Here is a 25,377-nt window from a genome sequence, read left to right as displayed (position 1 = left end):
TATTATTATTACAAATATACGCTCCCTGGAGTCTCTTATGTCTTCCTGTCCACTTCTGTCAAAGATAGTCAATGTCAATGTCAAAACTGAAAACTTAAACAAGTCATCGTTGAATTTTCTGAAGTTAGAGATTCTTTGATTACAGTTTGTTGTATTAAATAGAAAATGTTTAATTCTGCTGCTCCTCCTTTGTGGCATAACGGCCCCGTACCTGGAGAATTTTACAATTTTCCCGGCAAACAGACCAGCTATTCCAACCCTATAACACATACACAGTAAGTTAACCTAACATTGTTGATGATTTGCACTATTATAGGCACAATTTTTTAGGTCTCCCGTTACAACATCAACTTCTGTATTAGCTATTACTTACGATAAAGGAGTATTGATAGCCGGAGATCTGGTTGCTTCATACGGATCTTTAGCTAGGTACAGAAATTGCCCGAGGGTTATTAAAGTCAATCAGAATATCATCTTGGGAGCCGGAGGAGACTATGCTGATTTCCAATACGTCAAGAGTTTCATTGAGCAAAAAATGTAAGTATGATTCTGCTACTCATTCAGAAATCTATTATTTACAAAGCTCAGCATGCAGTGAAGTCATAGGGCTAAATTACAATTAATATAATACCCATAAGTAGGCTGGCTGCCGTTCCAATCATTTTACTCCCCTGTTTGTTGCTCTTTCTTCCCAACCATCATCATCGCCATCAAACGAACGTCGATGCGTATATATATTTTGTGTACTGTATACATATACTACGCACATCAGCGTACGTTTCACTTTATGTTTTGACTTAATTTCTTTGAAAATGAATTGGGACGCATGGGAAAAGTTATAGCAGACAAACAATATCTTCTTGTACACTATCAAACCATGTTTGTCTATTTATTTATTACGGGATGTCCCCATTTTTACAAATGACAAAAATAAAGTATCCTAACCATAACACGAAATACTAAACTAAGTATTAAATGAGGCGCTCAGAGCAACAGTGGCCTAACCCACATCCTACAATTTTACCAAAATGCTTTAATTACATTAAAGTTATCCCTTATTTAAATATTTTCAGATGCAGAGTAGATCAACCAATAGTTACTTGAGCCAATCTGCATCTGAAAATACTCAACTAATGCATAACTTTAATGTAGTAAAAGCGTTTTTGTAAAATTGTGTGATGTGGGTTAGGCCACTGTTGCTCTGAGCGCCTCAAATAATGTTAAACAAATGATTATAATTTATGAGAATTAAATCTCCTGAAAATATTATTAAAATGAAAATCTCTGATAATTAAAATCAAATGAAATGAAGACTCCAAGGTAAAGGTCACTCATCTTCGTTTCCTAACATACTCAGTCAGGCAGTGCTTAAGGGGGGTATAGTTAATTCTACGTTTTTTTTGCATAATTTTAAAACATTTTCCCTTGAAAGTGGTAGGGTTAAATTAAATGGGTAAAAGGATATCTTATAGAACAACACTTGAAGATTATTCAGTAAAATTTGTATTGAAAAATATTAAAAAATGAAGCAGTGGCGTCATTTTTAAGTAGATGATCCAAAAAAGAAGATGATTTACGGTGTACACCATATCTTCGGACAGAATCATTTGAAACATATAAACCAAAAAGATTATTTTAGTTTAAGAGTTTTTTGAGGTGACGTCGAGTTTTTATGATTACATATATTGATTTTTAAATTCATGGTATAACTTTAAAGTGAAAAAATCGAAAAAAACAAAAAAAAAGTGTGTTCGGTAAAGAGAAAAATGGTAATATAAACAAAAAAAATATTAAAATAAGCAAAAACTCGACGTCACTACTTAGTAAAATATCTAAAAAAAGAAGTGTGCAAAATTTCAGAAAGATCGGTGCATTACTTTTTGAGTTATGATGTACACCGCCTCAAAAAAACATATTTTTGAGAAAATGCGTTTAAAAAAATGTAGTTTTGTCAATATAATACTAAAAAAATTTTTGTATATATCCATATCTCCGTCAATTTTGCTCGGATTAACTTGAAATTTTAATGGTATACTCTTGAAAATATTTACAATCAAATAAGCCAATAAAAAAAATCGAACCCCCCCCCCCCCTAAATCTTACAGATCTTATATCCAGCAGATCATGAGATTGACTAAAGTCATTTCCCAGTGTATGAATCCTGTTAATTGGAGAGAATTTGCCATAGTTTGTGTGATAATGTTTTATAGAATATACGGGCATGTCTCTAAGAATTCTAGTGCTACATCTAAAGTTGATAAGACTTAATAAATCAGAACAGTCAGTGGTATGGTCAAGTAGTTTATAGAGAAAAATTAAATCACATTTAGTTCTGTAGTCTTCTAAGAATCTGATATTTAGCCTTGACCTTAATTCCACCAAAGACATGTTCTTTAAGCTTAATCTGTAAGCACAAATCCGGAGAAACTTATTTTGAATTTTTTCAATGGTGTAAATATGGTTAAAATAGTGTGGTGACCATACTATAGAAGCATAAGACAGGATTCTACAGACAAAAGTAAGATATAAAATTCTATATGTGGGTACAGAAAGATCTCGAGAGTTTCTTGTGATAAAACCTAGATTATGGTATCTTTATTTGACAAATTGTTAATGTGTGGGATAAATGACAAGGAACTGTCAAATAACACCCCCAAATCTTTTATTTCAGTCACTCTTGATAGAAGGCTTGTATTAACACTAGAAAGCCGGAGGGGCCAATTTGGCCCCTGTTGCGATTTAAAGTTATTGTAGTGTTTTTATTTGAGGCAATAATATTTGCATATTTTATGACTTTTAATTTTATACAAAGCCTTATTTAAAACAAAAAAATATTGTTTACTAAATTTATTTAATGGTTTTTTTAACAAATCTACCATAGAAGTCTACCGTACAAGTTTTTTCTGCTAAATTCGACGATCCTTTCTTTCAAATTCCTGTCGAATGGGTAAAATTATATTTATGTATTGTTATGATCTGCTTTTTATTAATTTTATATTAATTATTATTTATCTGATTAATTATTTAATTGTCGCAAATCATACATAAAAATGAATAAAAAATCTCAGGGTGCCTTTTTATACTATTAAAAAAAATCTAAATTATCTCACGTTATACTTATCTTCTCTCGTGGGTTCAGTATCTCTTAGTTGATCATAATCGGGATAAAATAGGGAAAAGAAATAAAGCAAAATATTAAAATAAACATACAAAATTGTCTTTTATTTGTCAAAATCAATACTCTAAAATCTATCAAATCTAAAACCTGTGGACACAGATGTCCGAATGAAATCTTTACCACTTAAATTTATTATAGTTAAAAAAAAAACAATTTATCGGTTTGTTCCCGATGACTTTGGTAATACAAACTAAACAAAACAAATTTATGTATTCGCAAGATTAGCTATACTTCCTATTTACTTTTAGAAATATTGAAATTTTAATTCATATGCCTTTTACTCAAAATTTTAGTTTCCGAACATAAAAATATCTTTCACATAAGTTGACTGACCTTTTGCTTCACTCACTCTGATGTCTTCTCGTGACCCAAAACAGCTCTCCCTCGTTGACTATGTTAAAGGCTACTCATCAAAGCCCTCTCCGTTCTCCAGCTTCAAAACTATCAGCATACCAGCACCAATTCTCCAACAAGCCGGGCCTCTTTTGATACGTACTCGATTCAAACAAAACTCCAAAAATTCTCTGCTCTCCTTCTCACAATAATACAGAATCAAAGAGGTATTTCGTCTCAATTTGATCTGTCTCTCGTTCCACTTTTCAACACTATTCTCCACTATCAAACAAACCACTGGTACTTGCTAACTATCTATTCACGAAAACGTCGAACTGCTCCTCAGCGATGCCAAAAACATAATGACTTCTTTTTCAAACTCTCTCAATCATTCAAACCACTTTTCCCCTTCCAACTTGCCAAGAATCATAAACAATCTTTTCCATTCGACAAACAAACAGTCTTTTTCAAAATTATTCCGACCATCCTAATTACTTTCGTGGAACCCTACAAAATTTACTCGTGTTGAACAAAGATAATAAAATTCCAAATTTTCTTTTAAAACCACTTTTCTCGAAAATGATAATTACATCCAGCTGTGGATTCTATAGTTTCTGTAGTAAACAAACTTTCTCCATTTTAAACCTAAATACATCGTCCTTTTCACTTTAATTATTCACAAAAGTCTTTAATGGTTCATCGGAAAGCTCATTAAAAGAGAAATCTACTTACATCCAAACTAAATTCTAATAAATATTTACAGCTCAATATACAGGGTGTATCAAATTTATGTGCCTTCGTTATTTAAAAAAAATTTAATTTAATTTTCATTTTGCTTTTGATTGATAAATTGAAAACACAATAGTATGTTTATTAAATGGTTTCCCTTATACTGGTACTGATCATCTACGTAATAAAGATACAATTGTTGGCGAACACAAGTGAACACAAAGATGCAATTGTTGGTGTAGAGGACCAAATGTCCTCTAGTCAAAAAAAGTAGACGTCTTTATACTACAAAAGCAACTTCAAGGCGATGGCCTATGTATGTGTTTTATCATACTCTTGACTTGGAAGCAATAAATGCATGGATTATTTATAAAGAAATAACTGGAAGTAAACTCAGTTTCCATAAGTTTATTCTTCAGCTGTGTGAAGAATTATGGGCCCCATACCTTGTCTCCCGAAATCTGGAACTACGTCTAGCAACACCAGGTCTACCAACAACTATCACTGTTACTATCCAAAAACGAAAAAAATATCAGTTGAAAATATTTTGTAAAGGAAATCATTCTTCAAATCATTGCCACGGTTGTAACAAGGCAATGTGTGGCAAATATCAAAAACTGCAAATTTTATGGTGTTCTGAATGTTTTTGATGGGCAGCGAATGTGTTAAACAATAAAAGTAAAAAATAAAATTAGATTCTACCGTCTAGAGTTGATTTAATTTCTTTAAACTGAGTTTTAATTGATTAAAGAACGTGGGGCCAAAATTATCCCTTCCGGCTTTCTAGGTAGGTATGCTAAGCCAGACATTCTAGTGTTAATGTGATAGTCAAACACAACAATATTTTTAGATTTGCTAAAGGATATAACGAAACACTTATCTTTATTCGACTGGAGACAATTGGAAAGAGACCAATTGTATAGAGAAGTCAGGTCTTCCTGGATCCTTGGACAATCAGACAGATTTGAAACTTTGAAGTATAGCTTAAGGTCATCAGCAAATAGCAAAAACTGATAAACTTTTACCTCAGAAATATCATTAATAAACAAGTTAAAGAGAAGAGGATGTTTGTCTGGATCATCCTTTCCTTGTTTTTGTCTTTGCCCCCCGTTTTAGGATCATTTTTAGCATCATCTTCCTTTCCATTTTCATCACGTGACCCATCTATCTCACTCTCTGTGCCTTTGTGAAGCTACTGATGCTTGGTTCATTATACAGTTCCTCTAGTTGCCTGTTTGTTCATCGCACCCAACCTTACACCTTGTTTATGCCTCCATATACAGGGTGAGGCAGATAACTGGCCTATTAGAAATATCTCGAGAACTAAAGGCAACAGAATCATGAAAATTGGAATACAGGGGTTTTGAAGGATGATCTATTAAATGAAAATATTTTCATCTCTTTGCAACTTCCGGTTATACCGGAAGTTGCTTATAACTTCATTTTTCGGTCTGGAGGGGGATGTGTCACGAGAAAAATATTATTTCTCTGGACTAGGTTTCAAAACTTGATTAACCGGTTCAAAATGCACCAGAGAATGCATCTGTAGCTATCTCTGAGGAGATACCTGTATATTTCTACATTTTTGGATTCTCTTTGATGTCTTCTTTCTTAAAATATGAGGATTTGTAATGTTATACAGGGTATTTTAAAAGATAATTACGTTTTTTTATTAATTATGTAGCAATATTCACACCCTGTAGAATTGTAGTAGTTTGACAACTAAAACTCTACTTACGTTCAACAGGGTTGGCATAGAATTTCCCCATCTTATAAAACCCAGTGGGTTTTTTCGGGTTTTTTCAATTGATAAAACCCACTATTATTGGGTTTTTTGGGATTTTTTTCAAAAATAGCAAATTTTCAGTTGAATGAACGTCATATTTATTTCTGAATAAAAACAAAAACTAGCATAAATACCATGAAGTAAGTAGTAGGTGAATACAAAACGAGAGAAACTGAAATTAAACTAATAAAACACTTATTTTAAACATGGTATATAGACAAATAAAAAAATAAACAAGTTTCTTGTTAAACAAAGCATCAGCAAAGCATATTAGTTATCAGGAAAATCAGAATCTGTATTTTTGTCACATTCCCAATTCCCATTCGTTATTCGTTAGACTCGGTCGAGGACGAGGACTTGGTTCTTAAATGATTATATATTTTTACCAAGTTTGCAGCTCTATCGGCACCTAATCTGTTGCGAAGCTTAGTCCATATTAATCCATATGAAGAAAAAATCCGCTTAAAGATGCAGATGAAGCTGGACATGAGAACAAAGATAACATATAAATACAAAATTCATATGGTATTTTATTTGTTTTTTTATTTTTTATTGATATCAGCTTCCACCATTTCTTTGTTGATAATTTTTTGACAAGTTCTTCTTTGAAAAGTGTTGCGGGGAACATATCTGTATCCTTAATCTTGAATGATAACATCACTGCCAAAAACTCATCAGAAAGATTCGATGCAACCCATTGTTCGACTGTTTCCTCTTCTTCCCCTGTAAGTCGTCTTCCCATGTATTTGTGATCCATAGTATTTGCAAAAAGGTGAAATGGTTGAATGGCAAAGTCATATCTCTTTTTTATTTCTTGTCTGTATGACTGTAACAAATCATGGTCGAGGGCATCTTTCCATATTTCTACCGCATCAGAAATGTTTACAGAATCGCTTTGGAATCTGTCTAGAGCTTTCACAATAACGGCAAGTTGTTTTTGCAAATACAGAGCCTCTCTATATATGGCGACATTATCTAATATTTTGGAGATATTTTTATCAAATTCTTGCTCCTTCTCTGTCCTAATTTCAACATATATGTGATAGTTGCTTATAAATTGCTGACATTGTCAAGTTGCTTTATTTTGTAAGCATATTTTGTTATTTTATTATTTTTGCAATAAAATTCATAATTTTTGTCAAACTTTTGATAGAGCAGAAACTATATATCAAATCTAAATAAAAAACTGAAAATTCCCAAAAAAACCCGAAAAACCCTAAAAAACCCAAAAAAACCCGTCGGGTTGGGCTTTAACAAAAAAACCCGGGTTTTTTCCAACCCTGACGTTCGAATGATTTTTACTATAGTCTACTATTGTTAAGAATCATTAGTATAGCTAAATTTTTAATTTTAGTATACAGGGTTGGTCGAAACTCGAAATGAGTATTTTCTGAGTTTTCTTAAATGGAACACCCTGTATTTTAGTATTGTAATGAAATTATATTTTATGGTACTTTTTTATTTCTTAAGCATTCCCTATACCTAACTGCTTTAATTTGTGCTTAATTGTTAGTCGCACCAACAATCTTAACTACGTAGGGATTTTGATAGCTAAACCATTATTGGTAATTTTAAGGATCAGTCTGGATTAATATCTATTTATTTCTGAAAAATTATTTGTGATTGAATATTTTCACGGCCAACCTAATAAAATTTTACGTATTTTTTGTTGCAATTAATGTTTAGCTTGAATCACCAATAACTCACAAAATAAAGCAGTTAGGTATAGGGAATACTTATAAAATAAAAAAGTACAATGAAATATCATTTCATTACAGTACTAAAATACAGGGTGTTCTATTTAAGAAAACTCAGAAAATATTCATTCCGAGTTTCGACCAACCCTGTATACTAAAATTTCAAAATTAGCTATACTAATGATTCTTAACAATAATAGACTATATTAAAAATCAGTTGAACGTAAACAGAGTTTTTAATGTCAAACTATTACAATTCTACAGGGTGTGAATGTTGCTATGAAATTAATAAAAAAACGTAAATATCTTTTAAAATACCCTGTATAATATTACAAAATCTCATATTTTAAGAAAGAAGATATTGAGGAGAATCCAAAAATGTAAAAATATACAGGGTTAATTTAAAAAAACCAAGTTATAAGCAACTTCTGGTATAACCGGAAGTTGCAAAGAGATGAAAATCATTTCATTTAATAGATCATCCCTCAAAACCCCTTTTATTCCAATTTTCATGATTCTGAGATTCTGAGCCTTTAGTTCTAGAGATATTTCTAATAGGCCAGTTATCTGCCTCACCCTATATAGCTCTGAACATTTTCCTTTTCCATCTATCCAGTTTCTGTGTATTTGTTTTTTTCATTGCCCATACTTCACTACCATACGTCACTATGGGCCTTATTACCATTTTATATATCCTCAACTTTATTTTTCTCAATAGATGTTTGGATTTCATCAGTGGTCGTAGGTTTCCCCATCTTTTTATTTCCCTTTGCCAACGTGGCATTTAATTCACATTGGTCCATGTACATGGTCCACTCTCTTGAAATTATATTCCCTTGATTCATTAGATATGAAAGACTTTGACTTTTGATTTATTTATTTATTTACGGATATACCATTTTTACAAAAATATAACGTCAACCTGTACAAAGCATAAGTTAGTTAAAAAAACAAATTAAAATTAGAATTAAGTAAACAAAATTATATTAGGAACTTAACTTATTAGGTAATCATACTCAAAACGTAAATTGATTTCATGTTTTTCTTTTATCTTTTTATAACTTTATATTATTTTTATAAATTTGTTATTTTTTTTGTGTTTATTAGAATAGAGAGATTATTAGCGTAGGTCAGTTGATGATGTTCATCCTTAACACTATCGCCACCAAGTATAACATTAATGTACACTCTGTATTGACAAGCGTGTAACAATAATGTACACTTGCAGCATTTTACTTAGAACACTGGTATAGTTTTGGCGCACGACAAAATAATTTAAAATACTATTGGCAGAGAGAGTGTTAAAGAGAGATCTGGTTTTTTTATAGAGTGTTAAAGATAGAACTGGTATATTTCTGATTATTGTTTCCAATACGAAATTAAAAAGCACCATAGATAACGGATCTTCTTGTCTAAGACCTTGTCTATGAGAATCCTCTTTATACTACATGATTTCTTGTGCTTTCAGAGTCATTCTTACTAACCTAACCAGTTTTATCCTATTCTAGGCTTTTTTAAAGTCTATGAACAACACATGATGGTAATCTTATTTTCATAGCAGATAGTCTGGATTTCCTTTAAGTGTAAAAATCTGATTTATCACTTATATATTAACTCCAAAACTGGCCTGATACCAAGTTTATCTTCAGCAAATCTGTTGAGTCTCTCTCTTAGCATCCTGACTAATATCTTGTATCAAGCATCCAACACATATCTTGTAACAGGGCAACACCTCTAATTTTTAGATGCAGATCTATCTGCTTTTTTGTATATGGGAAATAAAACTTTGTTCCAATCTTTGGGCATATTTTCCTCTTCTGATATCCTCTTGATAAGTCTATACATCCTTTTTTATAGTTCTTCCCCTCCATTCTTTAGCATTTCCGCAGCTATTTCTTTTTCTCCTTGTATTTTGTTATTTTTGAGCCTAGTGATTATACAGAGAGAGTCTGTAATTTGGAATAAATTCAATATCTCAAACACTAATTGTTTTTTTGAAAAATGCTCAGACCCATCGATTAGTATCACAAATTGTCCTTTTTTACATACAATAATAATGTATACAGGGTGTCCCAATTTAGAGATATGACGTCATCGTTGATTTTCTTAAATGGCAACACTGTCATTTTGATAGCTATTTTAATAGGGTGTGTAAAGTTATACACAACTGCAAAATATTAAATTTTTATTCTCTACCATTTACAAGATAATAGAAAATAACAGTTATATCTGTAATTTGGAATAAATTCAATAATTAAAATACTAATTGTTTTTTTGAAAAATGCTCAGACTCGTCGATTAGTATTTTAAATTGTCCTTTTTGACATACAATAATAATGTATACAAGGTGTCCCAATTTAGAGATATGACGTCATCATTGATTTTCTTAAATGGCAACACTGTCATTTTGATTGCTATTTTGATAGCGTGTCTAAAGTTATACACAACTGCAAAATTTCAAAGTTTTATTCCCTATCGTTTATGTACAAGATAATAAAAAATAACAAAAGTTATGAAAAACAAGTAATCAAATAATAATTGAATTTAATTATTTCAATTAAGCAAATACTCATAATGTTGCCCTCTATTATTGTCAAATTGCCAATGGGCAACGTTATGAGCATTTGATTAATTGAAATAATTAAATACAATTATTATTTGATTACCTACTTGTTTTTCATAACTTTGGTATTTTTTATTATCTTGTAAATGGTAGGGAATAAAAATTTGAAATTTTGCAATTGTATATAACTTTACACACGCTATCAAACTAGCTATCAAAATGACAGTGTTACCATTTAATAAAATCAACGATGACGTCATATCTCTAATTTGGGACACCCTGTATACATTTTTCAAAAAAACAATTAGTATTTTAATTATTGAATTTATTCGAAATTACAGACATAACTTTGTTATTTTCTATTATCTTGTAAATGGTAGAGAATAAAAATTTGATATTTTGCAGTTGTGTATAACTTTACACACGTTATCAAAATAGCTATCAAAATGACAGTGTTGCCATTTAAGAAAATCAACGATGACGTCATATCTCTATATTGGGACACCCTGTATACATTATTATTGTATGTCAAAAAGGACAAGTTGAAATACGAATCGACGGGTCTGAGCATTGTTCAAAAAAACAATTAGTGTTTGAGATATTGAATTTATTCCAAATTACAGACTCTCTCTGTATAAATATTATATACACAAGGTTTGATTATATTTGTATTTTTAGAATTGATGAAGAATGCATTGATGATGGACTAAAAATGAAACCAAAATCATTGTACTGCTGGCTTACTAGAGTAATGTACCAACGCAGGAGTAAATTAGACCCTTTTTGGAATAATCTGGTTATAGGAGGAATCCAGGTAAAATTTGCAATGATTTTAAGAGCGTAGCCACAAAATTTTGTTCCAATGCTTTTTAAATGAATTCATTTTTTTCGATTCCTGAGAACTTTTCGAAACTAATAAGTATTTTTGAAAAATTTAAACACAAAGTGAAAGACTACATCATTACTGAGGGTAGAAAGCCCCTGAAAACTTCTATAATGTTTATTTTAATAAGTTACAGGGGTGAAAAAGTAGAGAAAATTGAGTATGATTTTCAATTTCAAATATCTCATTCAAAAGAAACTTTTTGTTTATTCTAAGGGACTTTCTACCCTCTTTAATGATGTAATTTTCAACAAAAACATTTCGTTTATAAATTCGCAAAAGTGTGTGTGTTATTGTATTGCCGCTCCTGCAATACTCAGATCAGATTTATCAATGGATTCTTATGTAGTTTTTTCTTCTGAATCCAAATCTGAAAACGGCATTTCGATATTTCTAATCGTTTTATTTTCTGCCGACACACTACACGTCCAGCTGAAATCGTTGCTATTAAGTAGGCTAGTTTTTTAATCTCAATTTGTTAAGCAAGGCATAGGTTATTTACATTTGAGTTTGACACTTCGTGAATGTCAAGCTAAATTTTAAATTAAGTATTAATAAAACATCAATGACATTTGATAGTGAATTTAAATATTATATAATATAAAATAAATAAGATGTTCAAAAATACAATTTGAGTATATTTTAAAAGCAATAATTATTTATTAACAGCTTTAAAAAGCTTTATACGGGTATATGGCCTCCCCTTTATGATAAATGGACTGTTCCATTTGCTATGAAATTAAAATATAGTCGGTTCGCTATACTCGACACAACTGGCTAGTAATTTTAGTAGGTAATTTTTTTGTTTTTGTGAATTTTGCCAAAATTGACAAAATTACTAATTATTTAGTAATTATTAACTAATTAGTAATTATTTTTTTTTGCCAAATTACCAAAATTATTGACTAAAATCACTAACCAGTTGTATCTGAGTTTAGCGAACCGACAGTATATGAAATAATATTGTTTGGTATAAAAAATTATGGTCTGATATGTGCAATTACATCCTTCTAATGAAACAAAAATATTTGAAGATTTTTCTCAAATTATGGATACCAACATTTTCATTTATAACTCTTTTATTTTTAATTTGACGAAGAAAAGTTATTCTTCATAAAAACCTCTTCATGTTCTAAGATTTATGATGCAACCATCATATGTAAAATTTTATTAATTTTATACGAGGTATATAAAAAATATGAATTTCGATCAAAAGTAAACTACCTTTATAGTTCGTAACATTTAAATTAGAATGATATAATTGCACATTAAAACATAATTATTAATTCTAAACTAGTTTTCATAATAGCAATTTTCCATATTATGAATTAAAATACGTAAATAAACAAAGTTTTCGTTATGATAATGCTCGCATTTTCAGCTTGTTAATTGTGCATATAAATTTTTCAAGGATGAACAGGATTTGACAAAGATGAACATCATGTCTGTGGTGATATTTTCCCAATCGAACATTCGCTATATTTGTGATATAACATACTCAGTCAAACACAATGTGGTGACGAGACAGTGACAAAAAAAGGCTATAGTGCTGCCAGCAAACTAAGAGAGGCATTAATATTCAGCTCATCGGGGTACTGTTGATGGAAATGTGTATTTAAATAAACAAAGGATCTTTCCATAAGACAGGTAGATCCCTTGTTGATAGAATTTCACACTTTAAAGAATAGGGCCCCGCTGAGCTGAATATCAATGACTTTCTTAGTTTGCTGGCAGCTCTGCACTTAATATTTGACACAGCTTCTAAATATTTGACACTTGAGTTGTTTATTAAATAATGTTGATAGTGTATTTGATAAATAATTAATTTAAGATGTGAAATTAATAAAAAATTATTTATTGTTTATTATTTATGGTAGATCCAAGCACAGAATACACCAGGGTATATTCTGTGACCAAGTATTTTGTTGTTACAGATGTTCAAAATGTATCTAGGCATTCCATAGTAACAATATATGTTTAGAATCGCTTTATCACTTTTTCTCTTTTCTTGATTATTAGTTTTTATTGTATTGGGACCGTGCAAGTTCGGCAAAGCGACACCTATTTCTATGCTCTGCAACTTTATTCGTACTTTTAATTATATTGGCCAATTATATTAGTCCTGGTTACTGGATAATTGTCAAGGCCATAGTCCAAAAAAATAATAAGAAGAAAAAATAAGATTCAGGTTATGTGATTAAAAAGTAAACAATTGTATGTAGTAAATAAAATTAGTTATTAAATTGCTGTACTGCAAGCAAAATACAATTAATTAAATTTACCTTTATATAATAATAATTGCATATCATATCAATATTGTGGAGCAACATATAATTTTTCTTCTTCAATGACAGTAGATATGAAATGTACGTCAATTTGACAATTTCAATTGACAATATGAAATATTTAAGAAAGTTGCAATATTTCTCCGCTATTCGCGCACGATCGTTTCTCAATTCCCTTCCAAGTACTTGCACACCGCGAATAGTATATAAATTATTGTAATCACTGAATACATAGTTGGTGAAAAATAATTCTATTAATTAACTGAACTATTAATAATTATCGTAATCATAATAGTAACAGTTATCCAAGAACATTCAAAAACTGAATGAAATAGCCATCTCTATGTCAATGATAACTAATGTTTACATCTACATACCAATGAGAATTTTTTTACACATAATTTGCTGTGTAAAGAAAGAAAAAGTAGGAATAGCCATACAATATTTGTGCCTATGCAAGTGTTCTAAATAGTTTATTCGCGGTGTGCAAGTACTCGGATGGGATACCTGAAACGATCGTGCGCGAATAGCGGAGAAATATTGCAACTTTCTTAAATAATTCATATTGTCAATTGAAATTGTCAAATTGACGTTTAAGAAGAAAAATTATATATTGCTTCACAATATTGATATTATATGCAATTATTATATAAAGGTAAATTTAATTAATTGTATTTTGCTTGCAGCACTGCATTTTAATAACTAATTTTATTTACTACATACAATTGTTTACGTTTTAATAACATAACCTAAATCTTATTTTTTCTTCGTATTATTTTTTTTTGGACTATGGTCTTGACAATTATCCAGTAACCAGGACCATATGATTGGCCAATATAATTAAAAGGGCAGAGCGAAGAAACCAGGTGTCGCTTTTCCGAACTTGCACGGTCCCAATAGCACTACAGTAACTATTAGCGAGAGGGAAACTATACAGGGTGTCCAGAAACTCTACCGACAAACGAAGACAGGAGATTCCTCAGATAATTTTAAGACAATTTAACCCAATTCACCTAGTCCGAAAATGCTTCCTAAGGGAGCTAGAGCTCTTTGAAGATGGCGTCATGTAATTAGTTTTTCTTAAATACCTCCAGAACGCTTCTATTTAGAAAAACGAAAATTGGTATACATATTTACTTTCCAGAAAGGAATCGATTCCATCCATTGCGAATTTCTAGTACTGGTCATAGGCGTCCGTTTTGGGTAGGGCAATGGTTATTTTATCGCCTAACTTTTTTGTATTGAATTTTTAAGTATTTTTGACTCTGAAATATTAAATAATGAGGTATTGTAGTACTAAAAGGTACTCTTACTTGAAGTCGATAGGATACACCGTTTTCTAGAAAAATCGATTTGAAAATTTTTCGTTATTTGAATTTAAAAAAAAAAAGATTAAAAAAAACTATTTAGAAAGATGAAAACTGGTACATTTATTTATATTCCAGAGATTAATCGATTTCATTAATGGCGAATTTCTAGAAACGGTCATAGGCGTCCGTTTTGGGTAGGTCAACAGTTATTTTATAGCATAACTTTATTATCTTTAATTTTATGTATTTTTGACACTAGTTTATTCAATTATGAGATATTCGAGTCCTAAAAGTTACTCTTGCTTTCAGTTGGTAAAATACATTGTTTTTTTTTTAATTTTTTTCAATTTTTTTTCAAATTCTTAAAACCAAAAATTTTCAAATTGATTTTTCTAGAAAACGCTGTGTCCTACCGACTTAAAGTAAGAGTACCTTTTATTACTACAATACCTCACAATTTAATAATCCAGTCTCAAAAATGCTTAAAAGTTGAAGACGAAAAAATTTATGCGATAAAATAACCGTCGCCCTACCCAAAACGGACGCCTATGACCGGTACTAGAAATTCGCAATGGATGGAATCGATTCATTTCTGGAAAGTAAATATGTATACACATTTTCGTTTTTCTAAATAGAAGCGTTCTGGAGGTATTTAAGAAAAACTAATTACATGGCGCCATCTTTAAAGAGCTCTAGTTCCCTTAGGAAGCAATTTCGGACTAGGTGAATTGGGTTAATTGTCTTAAAATTATCTGAGGAACCTCCTGTCTTCGTTTGTCGGTAGAGTTTCTGGACACCCTGTATAAAAATATCTAGGTAACGAGATTTGTGTCCTGAAAACAGGAGTTGTTCAGGTTTTGTGCCTAATTTCTAATTGTAAGAATTTTTATATTTATGCGATAAAATAACCGTCGCCCTACCCAAAACGGACGCCTATGACCGGTACTAGAAATTCGCAATGGATGGAATCGATTCATTTCTGGAAAGTAAATATGTATACACATTTTCGTTTTTCTAAATAGAAGCGTTCTGGAGGTATTTCAGAAAAACTAATTACATGGCGCCATCTTTAAAGAGCTCTAGCTCCCTTAGGAAGCATTTTCGGACTAGGTGAATTGGGTTAAATTGTCTTAAAATTATCTGAGGAACCTCCTGTCTTCGTTTGTCGGTAGAGTTTCTGGACAACCTGTATAAAAATATCTAGGTAACGAGATTTGTGTCCTGAAAACAGGAGTTGTTCAGGTTTTGTGCCTAATTTCTAATTTTAAGAATTTTTATATTTATGCGATAAAATAACCGTCGCCCTACCCAAAGCGGACGCCTATGACCGGTACTAGAAATTCGCAATGGATGGAATCGATTCACTTCTGGAAAGTAAATATGTATACACATTTTCGTTTTTCTAAATAGAAGCGTTCTGGAGGTATTTAAGAAAAACTAATTACATGGCGCCATCTTTAAAGAGCTCTAGTTCCCTTAGGAAGCATTTTCGGACTAGGTGAATTGGGTTAAATTGTCTTAAAATTATCTGAGGAACCTCCTGTCTTCGTTTGTCGGTAGAGTTTCTGGACACCCTGTATAAAAATATCTAGGTAACGAGATTTGTGTCCTGAAAACAGGAGTTGTTCAGGTTTTGTGCCTAATTTCTAATTTTAAGAATTTTTATATTTATGCGATAAAATAACCGTCGCCCTACCCAAAGCGGACGCCTATGACCGGTACTAGAAATTCGCAATGGATGGAATCGATTCACTTCTGGAAAGTAAATATGTATACACATTTTCGTTTTTCTAAATAGAAGCGTTCTGGAGGTATTTAAGAAAAACTAATTACATGGCGCCATCTTTAAAGAGCTCTAGTTCCCTTAGGAAGCATTTTCGGACTAGGTGAATTGGGTTAAATTGTCTTAAAATTATCTGAGGAACCTCCTGTCTTCGTTTGTCGGTAGAGTTTCTGGACACCCTGTATAAAAATATCTAGGTAACGAGATTTGTGTCCTGAAAACAGGAGTTGTTCAGGTTTTGTGCCTAATTTCTAATTTTAAGAATTTTTATATTTATGCGATAAAATAACCGTCGCCCTACCCAAAGCGGACGCCTATGACCGGTACTAGAAATTCGCAATGGATGGAATCGATTCATTTCTGGAAAGTAAAAATGTATACACATTTTCGTTTTTCTAAATAGAAGCGTTCTGGAGGTATTTAAGAAAAACTAATTACATGGCGCCATCTTTAAAGAGCTCTAGCTCCCTTAGGAAGCATTTTCGGACTAGGTGAATTGGGTTAAATTGTCTTAAAATTATCTGAGGAACCTCCTGTCTTCGTTTGTCGGTAGAGTTTCTGGACACCCTGTATAAAAATATCTAGGTAACGAGATTTGTGTCCTGAAAACAGGAGTTGTTCAGGTTTTGTGCCTAATTTCCAATTTTAAGAATTTTTATTATACATAAATTATTTTATCCTCTTTACTTAGTTTTTAAAAACAAATAATAACCATTTTTTTTGTTTGTTTGCTTAGGATGGAGTCCCCTTTCTTGGAACCGTAGATAAATTGGGAACTGCATATACAGACAAAGTTATATGTACAGGTTATGGAGCCCACATAGCCTTGCCTCTTCTGAGAGACTCTTTAGATAAAAATGGAGCTCTTAACTTGGCCGATGCCAAAACTCTGATTCACAAATGCATGGAAGTATTGTTCTATAGAGATGCCAGAAGTTTTCCTAAATATCAGCTTGGTGTTATTGATAAAGATGATGGTGTTAGTATTGAGGGGCCTATTTCAGTCGAAGAGAACTGGAGCATTGCCCATATGACATAATTTTTCTTAATTTCGTTTATTTTGTATTGAAACTATATTATACATTCATGGAAGTCTGTGTGAATAAATTTTTGATAAAACTATAAAATGTTTTATTGTCCTAGATATTATATATTCTAGAACAGTGTTTCCCAACCATTTTTGTTCCATGCTCAGCCTTAGTCTTTCTAAAATTCTTATTCCTCCCCTATGCACTATACATAATTTTTTTACCAAAAAAATTTGATGTGTTCACTAAAGAAACTTGAAATTGAAATTTATGAAGAAATCACTAGTAAATTGTAAACGAAACAGTAAACTTTCAAAGCATATATAGCCTGATCAAAGAACAATCTGACCCCAAAAAAAATAAAGGAAGGATGAAAATTTGGGAATAGGTAGTTGAAATTGTCTATTATTATATAAGAAAAAGTTTACATTTCTACATCCCCTCCATTTTACAGAAATGGAGAGGAATACCCCCTCTCGAAGTTGAAAAAAAAATACATTCAAAATAAGGCAGGAATTGGATAAAGTTACTGTTTCTAAACAATTTTTCTTCTATGAGTTTTTTCACTAAGTCAATACTTTTCGAGTTATTTGCGAGTGAATATGTTCATGTTTAACAAAATAAAACATGTTTTTGGACGGTTTTTCGGGAGATAACTCAAAAAGTAAGTATTTTAGCAAAAAATATTCTTAGCAAAAACATAGCCCATAAAAATTTTTAAAAAAATGGTGTATACATGAGGTCTGTATATCCAGTAGAAGCAGAGTTGCAGCTAATGAAAAGTAGGTTCTTCTTCGTCAAATTCCAAATCGAATATTTCAATGTGAAATAACCCAAAAACGGAGCACTTTTAGGGGAAAATTCATTTAAACTTTTTTAAAGTGTTTAAAAAAGGTTTATTTTTGTTTTTTAAAAAAACTTGTAATATTAAAAGTAAGTGAATTACGCTCAAAATATTGTTGGTCCCTTTTATTTTTTGGTAAAAAAATCGCGAAAATCACCCCCTAATTAGCATCACATACATATAAATTTTAACATTACCACTTCACAAGTGACTTTGTCTATGTATTATTTATATAATCTGTAAGTTTCATCGGTTCAAAGTGCTTCGTTTTGAAAAAGCTGTAGTTAAAATGGCTTGAACGAGTAAGTAATCACGAGTTTAGGCAAATTTTGAACAGCCATAGCATAACCAATTTTTGTTTAACAAGAAAACAAAAAATCAAAAATATTCAGAAAAGCAAAACGTACATTTTATTACTCTTTGACATTTTTGGTATTCCTAATTGTTTTTAAGTTAATTCCATAAACAATTACGACTTTTTTCAAAATTAAAAAAAAATGTTTTATTTTAAACCCAATTTTTTTCAAAACTGAGCACTTTTAACCAATGAAACTTATAGATAATATAAACAATACACAAGTAAAGTAACTTGTAAAGCGGTAACGATTAATTTTATTTGAGAAGCTAATTAAGGTGATTTTCGTCATTTTTTTACCAAAAAATAAAAGGGACCAACAATATTTTGAGCGTAACTCACTTACTTTTAATGTTAGAAGTTAAAAAAAAAAACAAAAATAAAGCTTTTTTAGACACTTTAAAAAAGTTGTAATTAATTTTCCCCGAAAAGTGCTCCTTTTTTTGGTTATTTCACATTGAAATATTCGATTTGGAATTTGACGAAGAACCTACATTTCGTTAGATGCAACTCTGCTTCTACTGGGTCTGCAGACTTCACGCATACACAATTTTTTCAATTTTTTATAAGCTGTATTTTTACTAAGAATATTTTTTTCGCTAAAATACTTACCTTTTGAGTTATCTCCGAAAAACCGTCCAAAAACATTTTTGTTGTTCTGAAGCTATTTCCTTGTGGCATTTTTATGATTAATTATTTATATGGGAAATAAACCACAATTAAAATGAAAAAATAATTTTATTAACGATTCGACGCCTAAATCGGGTGCCGTTGTCAAAATACAAAATATTACTAAAAACATTTTTGTTTTTGGTTAAAAATGAACACATTCACTCTCAAATAACTCGAAAAGTATTGACTTAATAAAAAAACTCTATAGAACAAAAGTTACTTAGAATTAGTCATTTTATCCAATTCCGGACTTATTTTGAACGTATATTTTTTCACCCCCGAGAAAAATTGTTCACCCCGTATTTTCCAATTTTTGTAAAATGGAGGGGATGTAGAATTGTAAACTTTTTCTTATATAATAATAGACAATTTCAACTACCTATTCCCAAATTTTCATCCTTCCTTTATTTTTTTGGAGGTTTCGTAAAATTTTGCGTTCCCTAATCGGGCTAATAATGAAAAACTGAAATTCAAGTTCCAAATACATGATTTTAACAAATATTTTTCTATATTAATATTGTTCTGAAGCTATTTCCTTAGGGCAATGCAATTTACTATTTTATTTGGGAATAAAGCCACAATTTAAGTTTGAAATTAAATTTTGTTTGATGTTTCGACTTTCACTTATGAAATCGTTATAGAAATACAAAGCAATAATAAATTAATTAAATTGAAAAAGATTGTATAACTTGTACACATTTCTAAAAATGTAGATCACACCTACAGCAGGTTGTATGTTTTCAAATAAATGATAATGTGTAAATATTCTTTATTTAAATCAGCTAAGTACTTTCGGCAATAGCACATGCCATCATCAGAGATTCGTCTTATAGGTTATAAATGACTCAAAGAAGAGTAGAAATACATGTTAAAAAATTGAATAATTTGCTAGGCCTCTGAAAAACCTGGATCTCAGGTTTGACCTAACTAACAAATTAAACAAATTTTGTTTTTGTTGCTTGGTAATAGAATTCTTCTAATAATTTAATTTTAGCTGAATCATTCATATTGACAATTAGACATATATTATACACTTTAAAGTGAATGACTTTAAAATGATAGATATTGTCAATATTTATGAGTTGCGTTCCTGGGATGATTTTATTGGAAGATAGTTCATTAAATTACATGAAATCAACTTTTAACTTAAAAATATACGTCAGAAAAATCGCAGCATGTGATTTGTCTTTAAAAAGACAACCACATGCAATGATGATAGTAGAATTCTCGTGTTTGTGATCCCATAGTAAATCACTAGGAAACAACCAGGAAGAAAACCTCGTGAAACTATCCCGACATGGAAAGTATGTATTTGGTCTTAATTTAGCTTACCTTCAAAATTAACACGAAACTCAAATTTTACATGTATCTTATATACAATACAAATGGTGTGTCCTTGATATGTTGTTGACTTACTAATAGTGGTATGATTTAAAAAAATTTAATTCCTACTTTTTGAAAAGAAAAAAGAACTATGATTTGTCACCGAGTTTTTTATTATGCATAAGCTATATACAAAGAAGAGCAATAAAAAAATATAAATAAACTATCTTACAACACTAACGTGATGGACCATATACAGGCGATACGCCGTTTGGACTAGAACCACTGCTGCTAGGATCAAAACCTCCATTGTTTGCCCCCCTTCTGTTATCTTCTACAGAAGGCAACCCGTTGCTAGGCGCTCCAGTTCCATCCTTTTCGGTCTTGTATCTGATGAAGTAAACCTCTGGTTTGGATGCTAGAGTAGGAGCAGGCGTTCTCAAATGGACTTCAGGATCTTCCGGCTTCTTCACCAATACGTAAACCAATGTCTTCTCTTGATCGGCACCCAATGGCACGACATGTGTCCTAGATGCTGACTGAGACGGAGCCTTGATGAAGATGATTTTGTGGTTTACTGGTGCAGCAGGAATATGAAGTTGTTTGGATTCTGCTTCTGGCTCTGGAGGAGCAACGTATACATACACATGTTTTTGCTCTGGTACGGGTCCAAATGATGGTGAAGAGTGTGAGTCACCAGGAAATAGACCATTGTTATTGCTAAACGATGGTGATGGGCGTGAGTCACCTGAGAAGAGGTTGGGACTACCGTAATTAGAGCTCGGTACATTATTGAAGGGTGACCCAGAGTTTAAGTTAGATGAAGCTGAAGGGAAGAGAGATCCAGAAAGACTAGGGCTGCCGTAGTTGATACTTGGAATATTATTTAAGAAAGATCCAGAGTTTTGAGAACCTGATGGTAATAGGGAACCAGAATTGTGCGATCCGCTATTTGGGATAGGATAATTGTATCCACCATTCAATCCTGAATTAACGCCATTTGACGAAGAAGATAAAAATGAACCAGAATGGTGTGACCCAGAACTGGGTCCATCGTTAAATCCTGAATTGAAGTTTACATTTCTTGTAGCAGATGGTAGAAGGAATCCGGGATTTGGAGATTGATAGTTGTAACCACCGTTACCTCCTGAATTGAAATTAGGTGAATTCGACGACGGTGAACCTAAATTGGAGTCAAAACCACCATTTGGGCGTGGATAGTTGTATCCCTGATCTAATAATGAATTTACAGGATAACTTAACGCTGGTACTACTGATACTGAAGTAGAAGGGTGAAAGCCTGGACCATTATTAAACCTAGAGAAAGGATTCGAATGCGATGAACTGTGGTCAAAAGGGTTGGATGGTCTTTGGTAGTTGTAGGGGCCCTGAGAGTACGATTGTGATACCGCCAATAACAGCACCTGAAATTAAATTAAAATAAAGAAAACATAGAAACTTTAGGAGCTAAATATTAAAAAAAAATTCGATACGAAAAATTAATTGAATAGTATTAACAACCTATAGCCAAATAGCCGAAATAAAAAGACGCATACAATTGTCTTGGGTAGCTTTCGGCAAGTTAAGCTTTATCTTGAAGAATAGAGAGAGATATACCAATGTGTCTAAAACGTAGAGTTTATGACAAATGTATCTTGCCTGTAACTACATATGGACTGGAGACCATGGCCTTTACAAAGAAAACCTTAGAGCAGCTCAGTACAACTCAAAGAGCGATGGAGAGGGCAATGCTAGGGATTAGTTTGAGAGACAAAATTCGAAATATCGACATTCGTGAAATAACAAAGATTACTGATGTCGCAGAACGTATAGCAAGGCTCAAGTGGCAATGGGTCGGACATGTTGCCCGAGATAATCCCGAAAAATGGACACAGAAACTAACAAACTGGAGACCAAGAGAGAACAGGCGAGGAGTAGGCAGACCGCAGAAGAGGTGGGCAGATGATATCAAACAAGTCGCGGGCAAACAGTGGATGAGAATTGCCAAGAGTAGAAATCGATGGAAGTAAATGGAAGAGGCCTATGTCCAGCAGTGGACGAACACAGGCTGAAGAAGAAGAAGAAGAAACAACCTATAAAGAGTTTCGCCTTTTCCATTGACGGTATATGCATGGAGTTCCCTTAATTATCCTAATTAGAGAGCATATTCGGTTGAATTTGTTTGAGCTCAACTTTTACAGTTTGTCATGAGCATTATTTGTAAATAAACTACTGTGTATTTGTCTACTATGTACAGCATATAAAGTCCTCACGTATATTATAAACCAGCGGCTCCAACCACTAGCAGAAAATATTATTGGAGAGTATCAGACGGGGAAGATCGATAATGGATAAAATATTTACAGTCAAGCAGGTCTTGAGCAAATCGTGGGAACACGACATTGATGTTCACAACGTGTTTTTAGACTCCAAACAGGCATACGACTAGGTCAAAAGGAACAGACTATATACTATACATTGGCTGAATTAGTAATACCACACAAAATCTTGCATGGACTGAAAGCAGGGAGATGGGCTGTCCCCAACATTGTTTAACCTGGCACCTGGCACTGGAATATGCGGTTAGGCAAATGCAAACTGGACGAGGAAACCTACTGACCAACAGAACGGTTCAACTGGCAGCTTATGCCGATGATATTAATATTATGAGTAATATTATCCACGGGAACACAGGAAACATACGCAGAGTTAAAGACGTAAACGAAAAGGCTAGGTTTGGAAATTAACACAGAAAAAAACAAAAATAATGATACAGACGAGAAGAAATATAGTCCCACAAAACATTATACATGAAGATGACATTGAAACGGTTGGAAAGTTTACATACCTGGGAGTAGAAACATATGCCGACGGATCAGAAGATGGAGAAATACGAAAGAGAATAACGCAGGCAAACAGTGTCCACCGAAATACAAAGATGAGAATCTATAAGACCTTAATTGAACCAATATGGCAGTGGAAGCATGTGTCCTGAAAGAAACATCCAAAAACAAACTAGACACATTCGAAAGGAAAGTACTGAGGAGAATATTAGTACCTGTGAGGGAAAACGGAATCTTCAGAATTTGATAGAAAATCGAATTTGAGACAACAACATTAGAATACAAAAATTGCAATGGGCCGGACATATATAATATAATGGGACAGGATAGGCTACCAAAAAGAGCACTGAATGCAGAGAAAGAGACCAGTTGGAAAAGCCAAGAAAGCGCTGGGAAGACACAGTAAGCTGCGACGCAGAAGTAATTTTAGCAGTCCGTGTATGGAGAAGAGCGGCCATAGGCAAACAAGGGTGGAGGCAAAAAATAAAGGAGGCCAAGGCTCAATTTGGGCTGTAGTGCCATAGAGGAAGAAGAAGAATTGTTTGTAATAATGTTGTGATGATAGTTGTATTTGAGTGAATATAAACGCCCCTTAAAGTTTACCATACTTATTTAAAAACACCCTGTATTGCAAAAACAGGGCTAGTTGTTAAAGTATCTAACTTTTTTATTATCCAACCTAAGCGAATTAATAAAAAACAGAATGTTAAGAAAACATGAGGCTTTAGTTGGGTTTTAATTTCAGTATTTTATAAATGTTAGAATATTCCATGCCATAGCGTGACACGAACATTGCGAAAAAATCACAGTTTGATTGGTACACACGGTATACAATGACAATTTACCTGTTTAGCAACAATACTATTACAGCGATATTGTTAAAGAATAAGGCTATATCATGTTAAAAAAATCACTTAAATCGGACAACAGGTTTAAAAAATTCGAAATATTTAAAAATGACCAATTTTTAAGGTGGTACATTAATTTTTTGAAAAAGTGTATAATAAATAATAAACTGTTGTTTTTGAATTAAACTATCTGCAATGTACTTACTATTAACGACGTCTTCATCTTGCCAGATAATTGTACTCTAACGATATTTTTTAGTCAGTGGTTATATACTAATCCTACTACTAATTGATCTGCACCAAATGCCGGAGACTTGAAAACATGCAAATGAGGTGCATATGAATTTGCATTTGCATAATATTTGGGCTTACATACATTAATTTGAAATGTCATCAATATCTCTTGTTCTACTAACAACAAAGAGATACAATTTATGAAATATTTTCTAATTATTAAATTAGTGCCTTATGCAACAATGTGGATATTAGTAATGAACACCAGAATGAGTTAATCAGTTCTGGAACCATACAATATGAAATAAAGAAAATAAAAGTAAAGTAATTTTACAGTGAAGTAAAAAACTGGTGTAAAATGGTATTCGCATATTAAAAAAATACTTTTATTAAAAAGTGAAAGGACCCCACAATACTCCTTATGGGAAACTGACCCCGGTCAAATTTAACGAAAGTTCGGTCGATGCTAGTTCTCAGTGCGTAGATTAAAAAAGTCCAGGGGACCTAGGTCTGAAGGGCTATTATTTTGAAGCTACAGCCTTCCGAAGTTATTGAATTCAGGTGCTCGGTTTACGTTAAGTGCATTAATTCATGGTCAAGTGAACGGAAATATTTATTAGGTAGGTATTTAAAGAAGAGAGGCTCATTTTCTTCATGCACATTTGCGTGTCGCATATGAATTC

The 25,377-nt window shown here is 32.1% G+C and overlaps 2 protein-coding genes across 2 annotated transcripts; one reads left to right on the top strand and one right to left on the bottom strand.

The window, feature by feature from the left end:
* The first annotated feature begins 48 nt into the window (after window positions 1-48).
* On the top strand, window positions 49-17,674 carry LOC114339440 (proteasome subunit beta type-4). The gene is made up of 4 exons (XM_028290100.2): window positions 49-275; window positions 331-537; window positions 10,965-11,100; window positions 17,284-17,674. The coding sequence occupies exons 1-4, from the start codon at window positions 166-168 to the stop codon at window positions 17,584-17,586; spliced, it is 756 nt and encodes a 251-aa protein (XP_028145901.2). The 5' UTR covers window positions 49-165; the 3' UTR covers window positions 17,587-17,674.
* A 3,245-nt stretch (window positions 17,675-20,919) lies between these two features.
* Window positions 20,920-24,819, bottom strand: LOC114339448 (protein rtoA-like). Its single transcript, XM_050654722.1, has 2 exons — window positions 24,666-24,819; window positions 20,920-22,193 (listed from the first exon to the last, which is right to left on the bottom strand). Exons 1-2 carry the CDS (start codon window positions 24,681-24,683, stop codon window positions 21,006-21,008), a joined length of 1,206 nt encoding a protein of 401 aa, XP_050510679.1. The 5' UTR covers window positions 24,684-24,819; the 3' UTR covers window positions 20,920-21,005.
* Between the last annotated feature and the right edge of the window lie 558 nt (window positions 24,820-25,377).

Source organism: Diabrotica virgifera, chromosome 6 (assembly GCF_917563875.1).
Source record: "Diabrotica virgifera virgifera chromosome 6, PGI_DIABVI_V3a".
Taxonomy (NCBI): Eukaryota; Metazoa; Arthropoda; class Insecta; order Coleoptera; family Chrysomelidae; genus Diabrotica; species Diabrotica virgifera.
The sequence above is the reverse complement of the archived record's forward strand: the minus strand, read 5'-3'. Positions and strand labels throughout refer to the sequence as shown.